The sequence below is a fragment of the Dromiciops gliroides genome, chromosome 2 (assembly GCF_019393635.1).
Source record: "Dromiciops gliroides isolate mDroGli1 chromosome 2, mDroGli1.pri, whole genome shotgun sequence".
Lineage (NCBI taxonomy): Eukaryota > Metazoa > Chordata > Mammalia > Microbiotheria > Microbiotheriidae > Dromiciops > Dromiciops gliroides.
Window position 1 is genome coordinate 218,487,475 of NC_057862.1, and position 16,449 is coordinate 218,503,923.

Sequence of the window (16,449 nt, forward strand, 5' to 3'; positions counted from 1 at the left end):
GACCCTGGGCAAGTCACTTAACCCTGTAGCCCCGCAAAAACAACAAAAAAAAACAAAAAACAAAAACAAAACATTCATTGCTGTATTCTATTAGGTAATAGTCTCAGTAATTCTGCACCTATATTAATAGGGAAATTGATTTATAATCATATTTTTCAATCTTGTCTTTGTCATCAAAAAAGTCGACATGGTTTTATATTTTTATTTTATTTGAATTGATACTTAAAAAAGAAAAACCTCCTTTGTTTATGAATATAGCCCTCCTACTTCCTGTACTCAATGAGCCTTCCCTTGTAACAAGATTTTAAAAGAAAACAAAATTCACAGTTCAGCAGTATAAACTTATATTTTGATAGTTTTTGTCATGGGGAACATCAAGGAATCTTCTCCTTGAGAAACTAAACCTGAGGACAGATACTCCTAGAAAGATAAGCAGAACTAGATCAGACTGAGCTAGCTTCGGGACCTCCTCCACCCTTCATTCTGATCTCCCTTACCCCTGGGGAGATAAGTTTGGGTGTGGCTACGGCCTTTGTGTCCTGAAGAGAGAGAGGGCTTGAGAGATCCATAGCCACCCCTCACCCAATTCCTCTAGCCACCACCAGTGGGGGATGGTCCTCCCTCACTAAAGGAACTTTCCACAGGCAGATGGTCACCCCCATCAGTCCCCTATAAAAGTACCTACCAGACTTCTGCTCGAGGAGATAAGACAACACAAAATTAACTACAATACAAAGTACATTATATTCAATTCATTGGCAAGACCCAGAGTAGAATGAGATATTCAAGAAGGGAGAGATCTTTTGAGAGCTGGAGGATCATGGAAGACTTCATCAAAGCTGAGGGCATGATGCAACTGTGGAGGGAAGATGACTTCAAACATTTAGGACAGTATACCCAAAGTTCAGAGATAGAACATTGCAGGACAAAATTGAGGAATAGTAAATAACCTTAGGTAACTGGAAGGCAAGGTGCATGAAAGGGAATAGTATAACAAGTATAGCAAGATTGGAAGCTTCATGAGGAAAGTATTCATTTCATCTTTTTAATCACCACCATGTTGTACATCAGTTTGTGATAGCAAGGACTGTCTTTTTTCTTTCTTTGTATCCCTAGCACTTAGCAGAGTGACTGGCACATAATAGGCACTTAATAAATGTCTATTGTCTGACTCCACATAATAAATACTAAATAGTCATTGAATTGAATTAAACTGAAAAGTATTTCGTAGGAATTTGCATTTCTTTACTTTGTGGTTTATTTTTTCATTGAAAGTATGGGAAAATTCACTTTCATATTTTTTTGGGTAAGATACTTTTTCTGGTGTGGTATTTAAATTCATAATTTGTCTAATTTCTTAGAGATTGGTTAATTTAACTTTTTTGTGTCAGTTTAGATATTTCTATATTTGCAACTAATCATCCATTTCATTTGTATTCTCAGATGTATTAGCATAAAACTAATTATTGTATTCCCTGAGGATATTCTTAGTTTACTTTGTATTTGTTGTGATCTCTTCTTTTTTCCTTTCTGATTTTGGCAGTTGAAAGTATGCTAATGTCAATTTCTTTGGTCTTTTTGAAAAATCAGTTCTTGGTTTTATTTATCTGTTCAATTGTCTTGATAATACAGCTCCTCTATACCCTTCCAGCCTTATCTACCATTATTTCTCTTCATTTCTTACCTTCCAGTCAAACCAGGTGACACATAATTCTCAAATTTTATCCTGCTCCTTCATGCCCCAGAAGACAGGTGCTTAATTATTGAATCAAAATGAATTAACACAAAGTTTGTTTGGTAATCTACCATATTTATTTATTTATTAGTGTTTAAGCCAATTTTCTATTGAACCTGCTTTTTTTGCTTAATACCTCTCTTTTTCTGTGCTTCTCTGGGTTATTATTTTATTCTTTTTCTAATATCTTTAGCTGTGGACAATTCCTTTAGTCTCCATTTCCCAGGGGGCAGGTAGGTGGAGCAGTGGATAAAGCACCTGCCCTGGATTCAGGAGGACCTGAGTTCAAATCTGACCTCAGACACTTGACATTTACTAGCTGTGTGACCCTGGGCAAGTCACTTAACCCTCATTGCTTCACAAAAATAAAATAAAATAGTCTCCGTTTCCCCTCTCTTATTTATATAGGCACTCAAAACTATAAAATTAATTCAATGAACTTCTTTGGTTGTATCCAATATATTCTGATATTGATACGATAGTGGTATTAAACTCATCTTTTAACTAATCTGCTTTAAAAATGATGAAATTTTACATTTCATTTGATATTGATAATCAGGTGATCAGTTTTCTTTGTTACTGCATCTATCAGAGAATCTTATATGATCTTAACAAATATATGGAGGATGACTTGTTGAGGGAGAGCCTTTAAAGTTCCATCTTTCTTTTCTTAGGGTAGATAAAAATACTCAAAAACAAACATAGTGCCATCTGTGTTCTTTATTCCTTGCTGTTAATTGTAAGATTATAAAGATATGGTGTAAAAAATGGTAATGAGGGGCAGGTAGGAGGCATAGTGGATGATAAAGCACTGGCTCCGGATTCAGGAGGACCTGAGTTCAAATCTGGCCTCAGCCACTTGATACTTACTAGCTGTGTGACCTTGGGCAAGTTACTTAACCCTCGTTTCCCCCTGGGCAGGGGAAAAAAAAAAAGGTAATGAAAGCCTGACTTGTGCCTTCTCATACTTTCAACAAAGATATCTGTGATGCCTGTATAAATTGTTCCCTTAAGATTTTGTAGAGATGACAATGTTGGTGTATCCATAGATGTTGAGGTCCTCCAGATTCTTCTGGAATGCCATTGCTCTGATTGCATTACCCCCTAGATTATCAACTTAAAAAATCAATGTTGCAAGTAAAAGATGGAAGATATATAGATAACAGTTTATCTGAAAAAGATTTGTGAACTTAAAGCTCATATGAATCAGCAATATGATATGGCTGTCAAAAAAGCTGTTGCAATCTGAAGCTGCATTAAGAGAGTTGTAGCTTCCAAGAATAAGGAGGTCATAGTTTCTCTGTATTTTGCCCTGGTCAGACCACATTTAGATTATTATGTTCAGTCCTACGTGCCACACTTTACATGGGACATTAATATGGTGGAAAACATCTAGAGGATGTCATCTACCATGGCTACAGACCTTTGAGTTCATGTCATATGAGGATTTACTAAAGAAATTAAAAAGTGTTTAGCCTGGAGAAGGGCAGATAAAGGAGGAATATGATAGCTGTGTTCAAATATTGGAAGGACTACCATATTGGTACCATATATTGGAAGGATTAGTTTTATTTGACTTCAGAGGATGGAACCAGAGACTACATGTAGAAGTTGCAAAGAGGCAGATTCAGTCTTGATATCATGAAAACCTTCTTAATCATTAGAGTTGTCCAAGAATGGGCTACCTGTAAAGTAGTGAGTTCCTTCCAATCGGAGGTTTTCAGTTAGAGACCATTTGTTGTGCATGTTATAGTGGGGATTCTTTTTGGGTACAGATTGTTGTTGTTGGGTTTTTTGGGAGGCAATTGGGGTTAAGTGACTTGCCCAGGGTCACACAGCTAGGAAGTGTTAAGTGTCTGAGGTTGGATTTGGACTCAGGTCCTCCTGACTCCAGGGCCGGTGCTCCATCCACTGTGCCATGTAGCTGCCCCACTTTGGGTATAGATTGGACTAAATAGCCACTCAAGTCCCTTTGAACTCTAAAATTTTGTGATTCTATGATTCTGTGACAGCAGAAATTCTTCATTGAGACTCATGACCACTAAGATTAACCTAAATCCAGACACAAAAATCCAAATGGATGAATATTGTGGGTTTATGTCATATAGTTGAATAGGCAAACCATAGATTTAGCTTATCAGAACATATCTTTTTTTTTTTTTTGAGAAGGAAATGGCAAACCACTTTAGTATCTTTGCTAAAAACAAACAACTCCAAATGGGGTCACAAAAAGTCAGACACAACTGAAAAATGACTGAACAACAACATATATTTTGAACAGGTACCGCAGTTGGATAGTAAGTTGATTTTAGAACTGAATAGGAGAAAAAGCATGGACTTTTTTTCAGTGAAATTAAATTCAGAAAGCATTTATTTATGACTTTCTGTGTGCTAAACACAGTACTGTGTCCTAGGAAAATAGATAAGAAGAATATAATCCCTGCCCTCAAGGAATTTACTTTCTGTTTTGCATTTAGAAAATTATTCAGAGCTTTCAACTCTCTCCTCCCACTTCCCCTCCTCCCTCCCACCACTCTTTCTCTACATACACACATACACACACACTCACACACTCAAATACATGCTCACACAGGAACTAAACACTAAAAATCTTAACACTAATATATTTGTAAATCATTAACACCAAAATCTTCTGATGATGAAATTTTGGAGATCCAAAGGGTCATGGGGAAACAAATGTAGAAGATCAGTAAGCTGCGGCTTATTGCTAAAAATGATTTGTGTACAAAAGTGGTGTAAGAGTTATTGTGAAGGGAATTTATGATTGGATTGGCCATAGAATGAGAATGTTTGAATGACACATGGTATATAATAGCCATGGAATGTTAAAAGTACTCAGAGTGGGGCAGCTAGGTGGCTGCAGTGGATAGAGCACTGGTCCAGGATTCAGGAGGACCTGAGTTCAAATCCAGCCTCAGATGATTGACACTTACTAGCTGTGTGACCCTGGGCAAGTCACTTAACTTAAAAAAAAAAAGTGCTCAGGGTGATACACAAGGTAGATCTACTAGGGAAGGAATATGAAAAATACCTAAACAGGAATTGGATGGGATGAGAAAGCATAATCTGCTCTATTGGAGGGAGTACCCACTTTTAGGAGAGCACAGCTCCATTGAGGTATTCAATTCAATTATTATTATTATTATTTTTTTTTTGGTGAGGCATTTGGGGTTGTGACTTGCCTAGGGTCACACAGCTAGTAAGTTTTAAGTGTCTAAGGTCGGATTTGAACTCAGGTCCTCCTGACTCCAGGGCCAGAGCTCTATCCACTGTGCCACCTAGCTGCCCCAAATTCAATTATTATTTAATAAACAGTTTACAGTTTCTATGAACATTATAGATTTGATTCATATTGTTATTAATTCCTACTTTTATTACATTTGTTTATATATATAAAATATAATTTTTGCCTTTAAAAAATTTTCTATTTTATGACCAAATATATGACCTGTTTTTATGAGTACAGTAGCCTGTTTATATTTGTAAACTTGTGTTTTTCTATTGCAATCTGATTGAAAAGATGAAAGGAATGCTTATACAAGGGGTTAATTTTCCCATGTGCTTAGTCAGGTCCTCCTGAATACAGGGCCAGTGCTTTAATCCACTGCACCACCTAGTTGCTCCCACATAGTTACTTCCTAAGGTGGGTACTAGCATCCTCATTTTGCAGATAAGTGAACTGAGATGTAAGAGAGATTAAATAACTTAACTATGGTGAAATGTCTAGTAAATACTGGAACTGGAGATGGGATTTGAACCCAGGTTTCAAATCTAGCACACAGACTTCTACATTGCCCATTCTGTCCCTCATTGAAAAAAATTCTTACAAGCACATTTGACAGAGTTAGTTGCATTGCTTCTCTTCTGGACCCTCACCCCCGCTCCCCAAAAGAGTTCTGAATCACTCCGGTGCCATCTCCATTTCCTTGCTTATTCTTGTTCTAAGAGGGTTCAGAAAGTACCCTAGTCCAGTTAGATATTGGTATTCTATTCTGTTCTGGTACATGGTTATAGGGGTAGGGAGAGAAATGTAACATGTCTCAGTGGGCTGTTTTTATAATTCAAAGAACTGTTAATTTGGGGCAATAGGATTAAACACCAAGAAACCCACAATAAATAATTATAGATGCAATGTATATTTCCATTCATCATTTAATAAAACTGGGCAGTGGACCTAAAATGAATTTAATTGTCTCTTCTTTCTTCCTCCCCCTTACCTCTTGTTTGTCTTTGTTTTTCATGAAAGTTTGTGTTCTTAAGAATCGCAGAGACCAGGTCTAGAAGGCACTAGCAGATCAGTCAGTTAATTTAGTTAAAGAGCTGGTCTAACTGACTGCTTCCCCACCCATGCCCTGAATTACAAGGAAATGAGGGTAGGAATGATGAGTATTTGTGACTCCTTTCCTGGTCCTCCATAAGTTCTTTAGTTATCCCAGCATTTGTGTATGTTAGCCTATTCACTACCATAGATAGGAAGTAGACTAAATGTGGCAGTCTTTTGAGAGGGAAAGAAAAAAAAAACAAAAGTTGAAGACTGAGTTTCCTGTATTTAAGATAAAGCCCTTTCCAGGTTTATTTGAAAGTATTCCCTTTTGTGAACTTCTCACATCCCAGTCATACCGCATTATACCTGTTTTCCTATCCCATTATTATGCTTCCGTGGAATAGAGCTCGGGAACTGCAGTCAGGAAGACCTGAGTTCAAATCCAGCCCCAAACATTTACTAGCTTTGTGAACCTGGGCAAGTCACTTAAATGGGTTTGCCTCAGTTTTCTCATATGTAAAATGAGCTGGAGAAGGAAATGACAAACCACTCCAGTATCTTTACTAAGAAAACCCCCAAAGGGATCACAAAGAGTTAGACACAACTGAACAAGAACAATATTTATCTGTGAGAGGAAATGTGGCATAGGGGATAGAAAACTGACCTTGAAGCCAGGAAGATCTGAGTTCGAGTCCTGATTCTGATACATACTGGAAATGTGACTCCTGAGGAAGCTACTTAACCTTTAAGTGCTCTTGGCAATTCACTAAGACTGTATCATTCAGAGAAGGTGCCAACTTCCTATTTGTAGTAGGAGTGTTTCCTCACTTGGGAATTGAAATGATCGGTCCAGTCCTTAATGTCGATACTATCACATTAGAGTAAGGTGATGTGGCAAATGTAGAGTTAGGAGACCTGGCTTCATAGCCTGCCTTTACTTCTTCCTGTGCATGTGACCTTGGGAAAAATCACTCCCTGCCTCTGGGCCTCAGTTTTTTCATTCATTAAATAAAGGTTGGATCAGATCATCTCTCATGTCCCTCACAGCTCTAAATCAAGTTCATTTTATCTTCCTTGTTAGACTAAATACTTTTTGAGGGCAGCACTAAGTAGCTTTTTATCTTTGTATACCAAAATCTAACAAAGCATCTTGCACAATTGATTTGGAATGTAATGAATTGACCACCATTACCAAACACATTTGTTATCTTAGCTTGACATTTTTCTTAACCCCACAGATCTCTGAAGATCTTGATTTGTCTTCTGTGGATTATTCGTAGCTGAAATAAATAGCTAATGAAAAGCTATTTGTGGTCAATAAATTAATATCGAGCTCCCTATACATACTGTGGTCCTCTATCCCTCACTTAAGCTTCTTTATCCACAACCATATTGTTAAGTAAGTTCCATCAAGGAGGCCCAGAGATCCATAAGAATTTAGGGATCCACAGGATCCGCAGGAACCACCTTTCGATCCTTTAATGCTATTTCTGAGTTGTGGTGAATATAGCTTACCAATTATCTTTTCCCATCTTGAAGAGATTGCTGTGTTCTTCCTCCCCATTAATGGTAAAGAGCCTTCTCACTCTTAGCACATGATTGAAACCACAAGCCCCCCAAAATACTTGAGTCATAGATTATGAATTCCCAAAAGTGCTCTAGAATAAGCACACTGTGGACCTCATGCTCTAATTTCATTTACAAAATGAAATTCTTGCCTTTTGTCCCTGGAGTGAAATCTATTAAAGCACTTTCCTGTGGTATGAACAGCTTTGATTATTCAGTCAACCTGATGCCAACTTACCACCAGAAGGAGCCTTCTTTTCTTTTGGAGGGTAATAGTGAAACATAGAAATAAATTATCTCACAGGATGCACAGATCAGAGAAGAAAAGCCTGAGACAGGTAGCATTCCCCTGGGCATCATAATTCATTCCCAGCATAGCAGGAACACTTTAGGGTCGTTTTTGAACATGCAAGACCATGATATATGGAATGCTGTCTTATTGCATTGTGGAATTGTTGAATTCCTATTGCAGTTGAAGAATTATCTCTTCCCCATCTGGATCAACTATAGAAATGCTTAACTCAGTGTAAGTTCAAGCTTCTTTTTGATAACTCCTAGAACTAGTAGAATAAACTAGGATGTCAGAAGAAGACATTTTTAGGCCTCATTGCCCTGAAACCAGCTGGACCTATTGATAGTGTAAGGGTGTGTGTGCTGTGTTTGCCATATAGGTCATATGTGTCCACATGGGTCTGTCTAGTTGTGGCTTTTAGGGATACATGAATAGATATCTCTGGTATCTCCTTTGCTCACCCTTATCTAAGGGAGTCTTAATCTTACTAGGAGGGGAGTCATGAGGTTGGGAACAGAGCCTATCTACTCTGTTCTATTCAGAGAAAGGGTTCCAGAATAAAATCATATTTATCTACTCTTCTAAATATTGTTAGTCTAGGGGAAATAATTTTTAAGTTCAAAGTGAGCTCCTGATCACTATCCCTTGGTGGGGAAAGAGTGCCCCAAGCTATATATCTAAGACTTGACTCCCTTCCCACCAGATGCTAGTTCTCCATCACCACATATAGCAAATAAACTCATTTATCCAAGTCAATACCAAACAGAAATCAGGGATGATATACAGATGAGAATACATGCCAGACTATACACAAAGTGAATCAACATTTCCACTGGGAAGATCTCAGTAAAGGGAAAATTCCCTGAAGTCTCTAGTGTAGTAAGGTAGGGATAAGGGACCACAATCAAGGTTCCAGCTCCTCTATGTGTTGGTTTCTTTTCAAAGTCTTTCTTTCCCTTAAGGGATCTGAAGAAGCCTATGACTGTGTTTCTTCTCTCTTGAAACAGAGAGCCAGGATACTAGGATCAGTCTTCTCTCAAGTTCTCACCAGCTTCATATAGGACTTCAGGCATGCAACATTGAATAATCAATCTCAACCACTGAGGAAATACACGCAAATGGGCTTTTAGGAGGAGGTTACACTGGGCTTCTTTAACACTATGAATGAAATAGTGTGGAATAGCAGAAAAAGCACTGGTACTAGACTGAGGAGAGACTGGGGTTGAACGCCTATCTCTACATAAGCTCCTTCTTTTGTTTTCTTTCTCTTGAATCCTGTGACATTCTCTCTTACTCTGTCTTCCTTTCCTTGAGTGTCCCAGCAGTCATTCTCCTTGCCAAAGGCCATCCTTGTGCATCTGCTGTCGATTCCATCCCTTCTGTTCTTCCCCAGCACATTATAACCTCAAATAATTATCTTCCCTTCTTCTGCTGTAATCTTCAACTTCTTATCAATTTGTTCCTTCTCTATTGCCTTCAATCATGCTTAAGTCTCCTCCATCCTTAAAAAAGAAAACCTAACTAGACACTATTATTGTCCTATCTATCTTCCCTTTCTCACCTGTACACTTCTCTCTTTACTCATTCCTCAGCCCTTTGCAATCTAGCTTTCCACCTGGTTCAATTTAGCTACTCTCTCCAGAGTTATAAATGATCTCTTAGTTGCCAAATCTGATTGACTGTTCTCAGTCCTACTCCTTTTCAACCCATCTACTGCATTTCACACTATTTACCACCTTCTCTTCTCCTGAATACTCTCTCCTCTCCTAAAGGAGCTTAAGATGTACTATGTTCTATTGGGTGCATATATTTGCTATGGTGCTGTGATCTACAATATATATTAAAATGTTGGTTGCAGGGGGCAGCTAGGTGGTGCAGTGGATAAAGCACTGGCCCTGGATTCAGGAGGACCTGAGTTCAAATCCGGCCTCAGACACTTGACACTTACTAGCTGTGTGACCCTGGGCAAGTCACTTAACCCCCATTGACCTGCCCCCCCCCCCAAAAAAAGATAAAATGTTGGTTGCAACACTGACTTCTGTTTGTCTGGCAACTCAAGATCATAGCTTTAGGACTGAATAGGACTTTTGAGGTGATTTAATTCAATTCTTTCATTTTATAGATGAAGAACTGAGGTCCATATAGATGGAATGTCTTGCCAAAGGCCACAAAGGTAGCAAGTAGCAGAGCCGAAAAATTTTTTTTTTTTGGCAGTGCCTGGAATCAGGAAGATTCATCTTCCTGAGTTCAAATCTGACCTCAAACATTTTCTTACTGTGTGGCCCTGGACAAGTCACTTAACCTGTTTGCCTCAGTTTCCTCAACTATAAAATGAGCTGGTACTTTATCCACTGCTCCACCTAACTGTCCTTTCTTTTTTTTTTTTTTTTTTGAGGCAATTGGGGTTAAGTGACTTGCCCAAGGTCACACAGCTAGTAAGTGTTAAGTGTCTGAGGCCGGATTTGAACCCAGGTACTCCTGAATCCAGGGCCGGTGCTCTATCCACTGCGCCATCTAGCTGCCCCCCTAACTGTCCTTTCTTGTAAGTAAAGACAGCTTATAAATTGTATAAAAAATCTTAATCTGATGCAATTTGAAGTGGTTGGACTGTGAGCTCCAGGAAGTCAGGATTTATGTTATTAGTGGTTGCTGGTTATGTTCTTCTGAGATATTTCACACATTTTTAAAAGCAGGAAGCAATGGAAAAGTGACAGCCATGATAACTGATTTGTAAAAAAGAAACTTCAGTCAATTGGCTGGCTATTTCCAAACATCTGGACATTCAGTATCACATAAAAAAAATATACAGAGGTTTGAAATTTTCCATTTTAGCCCAGATGTTTTGGTACCATTCAGACATAGCCACGATGCATAGTTTAAACTTAATATGATGAGCTATTTGATACAAAAATACTCATATTTCATCAACATTTAATTACTTATTACTGCATATAGATTTTCTTCAGTTATACTCAGTGGTTGCATCATCTCCCCTTAAATTCAAGTCTCTTTTTTCTCTAATTATTTAATTGTTCTTCCCCTCCTTTTTTGACTTTTTTTCTTCCTTCCTTATTTTCCTCTCTTACCAATCCCCAATGGAAATCTCTCAGCTATCTCAGCTTAGTTAGGTGAAAGTTCATCTTTCTAAATAATCCTTACCTCATTGAACCCATTAATTTCCCATCTACAATACTTTTAACTCATGGGTAGTGAGTATTTCCCTTGATTTTATTTCTATGGGATCTGCCCCACTCCCAAACTCATGAGCTTCCATGAAATAATAAATATTTACTGAACACTTAAAAAAACAAAGCAGACTTTTGATTTCTTATCTGTAGAGAACTTTCAATGAGGAAATTTCTTAACTAAGGCAGATTTACAGCAGTTCTGCAATTTATAATCTTAGAGAGTTACTTGGGAACACTGAGAGATTAAGTGTCAGATTCTAGACTTGATCCCCAGTCTTCTAGGTGAGGTGGATAGAACCATGGAGTTGAAGTCAGAAAGACCAGAGTTCAAATCCTGCACTGGACCCTTACTAGCTGTGTGACCTTGGATAAGTCACTTAACCTTTCTATGTCTCAGTTTCCTCATTTACAAGATGAGGATAATAATAACACCTATTTCCCAGGGTTGTGAGCATCTAATTAGATAATTTGTAAAACAAATTTACAAACTTACAATTTGTAAACCTTAAAGTTCTATAGAAATGCATTATTAGTATTATCATTATCATTATTTCTGACTCTATGGCTAGTTCTCTATTCATTAGGCATACGCCCTAATTGACACATAAAGCTTTACAGTTTGTAAAGCACTTTATATACTGTATTTCATCTGATCCACATCACTACCTTATGCATTTGTTACTCCCATCATTATTATCCCTTCAATTTGAATAATAATTAACACTGTCATTCTTTTTTTTTTCACCTTAGTTTTATTTATTTATTTATTTATTTTTTGCAACAAACATTTATTTTATTTTTTCTGGTTACATGTAAGGGTAGGTTTTTTTTTTTTTGTTGTTTGTTTTTTTAGTGAGGCAATTGGGGTTAAGTGACTTGCCCAGGGTCACACAGCTAGTTAAGTATTAAGTGTCTGAGGCCAGATTTGAACTCAGGTACTCCTGACTCCAGGGCCGGTGCTCTATCCACTGTGCCATCTAGCTGCCCCAAGGGTAGTTTTCAACATTCATTTTCATAAGATTTTGAGTTCTAAATTTTTCTCCCTCCTTCCCTTTCCTCCCCCCTCCACAAGACATCAACCAATCTGATATAGGTTATATATATATATACAATCCACAAGTGCTCTTTTTATCAGTTCTTTCTATGGGGATAGATAGTATGCTTCATCATTAGTCCCTTGGGATAGTCATGGATCATTGTATTGCTGAGAGTAGTTAAGTCATTCACAATTGCTCATTGAACAATACTGCTGTCACTATGCACAGTGTCCTCCCAGTTCTGCTCACTTCACTATATATCAGTTCATAGGAGTCTTTCCAGGTTTTTCTGGGATCATCCTGTTTGTCATTTCCTATAGCAAAATATCATTCCACTATAGTCATATACCACCACAGCTTCTTCAGTTATTCCTTAATTGATGGACATTCCCTTGATTCCGAATTCTTAGATACCACAAAGAGTTGCTATAAATATTTTTTGTACGATTTTTCCCCCTTTTCTCTTTTTCATGCTTACTATTGTTAACTATTTCCCTCCATCCTATTCTGTTCCCCATGATATTTATTCTATTATCTCTCTTCTTTCACCCTATCCCTCTTCAAAAGGGATTTGCTTCTGTCTGTCTCCTCCCCCAATCTGCCCTCCCTTCTTTTGCCCCTCTCTCTTTATCCCCTTCCCCTCCTATTTTCCTGCAGGGTTAGATAGATTACTCTACCCAATTGAGTGTGTATGTTATTCCCTCCTTAAACCAATTCTGATGAGATTGAGGTCTTTCGAGCTAATTCTGTTGAGTGTTAGGCTCATTTACTGCTCAGATTAAATAGATTGCTCCACCCAATCGGGTGTGTAACACTGTCATTCTTGTAAAGAACTTGTCAACCAACTGTCATATTTCTATATTCACCATTTCTGTGACTTCCTTGCACAATGCACTACATACTGGTAAAACATTCTCCTATATGTATTGTGTTCCCCTAAGTGAAGAGATGTTCTTTGAAGGCAGGGGCTTTCTTGTTTTTTATTTTTGTATGACCATTCATTAGCACAGTGCTTGAAACATAGTAAGCCCTTAATAAATTCTTTTTAATCCATCTATCCATCCATTCAGCCATCCAGCCATCACTGTATGCTGTATACTGTGGGGACCCAAAAAGAGTATGAGACACAGTCAATATTCTCCAGGGATTTATGTTTTGTTCAACAAAGTTTCTTTGGGACCCATGAGTGCAACTTTGTAAAGAAAAACAACTCTGAGAGACTTAAGAACTACTTCAATGTCCGCAGTTTATGGATTAAGAAATTGGGGTCCAGATTGCATATAAAATAATTAGAAAGCAACAATAGGTGATTAGAGGCTAAAGTTATGATATAGATAAGCACCATAGAAGAGAGGAACAAGGATAGATCAGCATAGGCTAAGGGTATTTGAGGGAGGCTTTATGGAAGGCATGAAGGATGGGTAGCATTTAGAAAGCTGGAGAGGTGAGGAAACAGCATCCCGTAGGCTTATAGGTAGAATGTTATAACTAGAAATGTCCTTAGAGGATATCTAACCAAATACTCTCATTTTATAATAATATATAATATATAAGGAAACTGAAGCCTAGAGAAGTGACCCTTACTAGGTCTAGGACCCACATCTCTTGATTCTTAGTCCAGGATTTAGTCTATTTTCCCTCAGTCAGGGAAAATGACATGAACCAAAGCAAAGAGGTGGGACAGAATGGAACACAAAGGTGAAGCGGTGAAGAAATTAACCCAACTGGAATAGAGGGTTCATGTGGGGAAGCAGTGGGAAATGAGACTGGATAGGTAAATGTGGCCACTTTAGAATGAGCTTTGAATGCTAGGAGAAAAAATTGGGACATGATTTAATAGTTAGTGAGAGGCTACTAAGAGTTCTGGATCACTGGAATGACACAATGAAAATGTAATACAGAGAAGAGAGTTGTGTGAAGCAAGGCTCACTTTGTCTCTCTTTCTTTGCAGCATGCGCTTGATGCGGATAATGCTGGAGTCAGTCCAATAGGAAATTCTTCCAACAGCAGTAGTCACTGGGACCTTGGAAGTGCCTTTTTCTTTGCTGGGACAGTCATCACGACCATAGGTACTCCTTTTTAAATTAAAATTACTACTGATATAAGTGATGAGCTCACAAAAACCTTGGCCACCTTCAAACCCAAAGTTTCACATGAAAACATGAAGCCTCAAGAACCATCCAAGAGATATGAAGAGTTGTCATGTTCTAAATAATACTCAAATGCGGGGTTCACCCTTAAAATGGGATATATGAGAAAGAAAAAAATTTATAGATACATGTGCAAGGTACTTCCCATTGTGGGAATTTCTTCCACCAAAGTATTTTATTTCCCCTCAGCAGGCAACTTGTTGGGTTAAGTAACTTACTCAGGGTCACATAGCTAGCAATTGTCAGAAGCAGAATTGTATTCCAATTCTTTCTAATTACAAATCCAGTACTCTATTCACTTTCACAATACCTCCCAAGATGCATGTGTGTATACATACATACATACATACATACATATGTCTATGTGTATGTTTATATATATGTATATACAAACATCAAGAATTAATTCTTCCAGTTAAAAATCTCACAATTCAGTTTTATACAAATCAGATGTGGGGGTTAATATGTGACCTATATGCAAACGTATTCTTTGGTTGTAGGGTCTTCCAGTAAAAGTTAAATATAGAACAAAAATAATCTACCTTTTAGAAGGGAGAACTGGAGAACATTCAACCAATCATCAATCAATAAGCATTTATTGCACACCTACTATGTGCTAGGCACTGTGCTAAGGACTGAGGATACAAAGGAAAACAAAAGTTATCCTTGCTGTAATGGAGCTTACAATCTAATGGTGGAGACGATCGGCAACTATGTACAAACAAGTTATGTCTATGATGAATTTGAAAGTCAACAGAGGGAAGACAGTAGAATTAAGGCAGGTTGGGAAGGACTTGAAATGAACTGATGAAAGAGTAGAGTGAGTAATAATTACAGGATCAATAATAGCTTTACTCTTTTGGGGGGGCGGGGCAATGAGGGTTAAGTGACTTGCCCAGGGTCACACAGCTAGTGTCAAGTGTCTGAGGCTGGATTTGAACTCAGGTCCTCCTGAATCCAGGGCTGGTGCTTTATCCACTGCGCCACCTAGCTGCCCCAGCTTGACTCTTGTAAAATGCTTTACTGTTTATCAGGCACTTTCCTCTAAGGAGATGTCCATCAGTTGGGGAATGGGTGAACAAATTATTGAGTATTAATGGAATAGAATATTATTGCACTGCAAGAAATTATGAAAGGATTCAGAGAAACCTGGGAAGCCTCATTTGAACTGATATAAAATAGAATATTGGATCATGGTACTAGAACTGGAGGGAATCTCAGAGACTGTTTAGTCCAATCTCCTAATTTTATAAATGAGAAAAGTAAGGCCAATGGAGATTAAATGACTTGTCCAAAGTCACACAGCTAGTAAAACATTCAAAGGCATGATTTGAACCCACGTCCTCTCACTCCAGAGTCAACAAGCTTTCTTCGGTACCATGAGTGCAACTTTGTAAAGAAAAACAATTCTGAAAGACTTAAGAACTATGCTAAACCACAACCAGGACTACAGAGGGCTTGTGATGAAGCATCGTCATCATATATATATATATTTTTTTTTGGTGAGGCAATTGGGGTTAAGTGACTTGCCCAAGGTCACACAGCTAGTAAGTGTTAAGTGTCCAAGGCCGGATTTGAACTCAGGTACTCCTGACTCCAGGGCCGGTGCTCTATCCACTGCGCCATCTAGCTGCCCCCTATCATCATCATATTTTGATGGAGAACTGATAGACTAGAAGTGCAATATAAGTTTACATTTTTAGACATAACCAATATATCGTTTTGCTTGAAAATCCTAGCTTGTTACAAGAGAAGATTAATTTCTTTCTTTTTTTTTTTTTTTTTTTTTTGTGGAGGGAGGACTGGACAGGAAGGGAGGAATGGTGATGGTAATACCAAAAAAGAAGAAAGAAAATAGCATCAGTGAAACATTTAAAGAAAAATACACAGAAGATATCAGAGGGAAGTCTAGAGGGCAACACAGATAAGTGAGACAGGTCTGGAACTAGTATTGAACTGAGCATATACTTTCATCTGTATATAGTGAGACTTATAATTTCCTATACAATTCTGGTTTTCTGTTCTTTGCATATGGAAATGTTCATGTACCTTGGTATTTGTCAAATTCATAACAATAGCAAATACAGTTTTTAAAAAGTGTTTTCCTCACAGTTAGCTCTGACAAGGGAAGAAACATTTTTATAGTACCTACTTTGTGCCATTTCTTACAAACATTATTTTATTTGATCTTCACAA

General features: G+C 37.8%; 1 protein-coding gene across 3 annotated transcripts in view; it reads left to right on the top strand.

Annotated features, from left to right (window-relative positions):
• The window catches only part of KCNK10 (potassium two pore domain channel subfamily K member 10), a 214,850-nt gene that overhangs the window by 104,509 nt on the left and 93,892 nt on the right, over positions 1–16,449 (top strand). For all 3 annotated transcript variants that reach the window (XM_043986891.1, XM_043986890.1, XM_043986892.1), the window contains one exon: positions 14,055–14,172. In XM_043986891.1, coding sequence (XP_043842826.1) covers positions 14,055–14,172 — 118 coding nt within the window. The remainder of the gene's footprint in view (positions 1–14,054; positions 14,173–16,449) is intronic.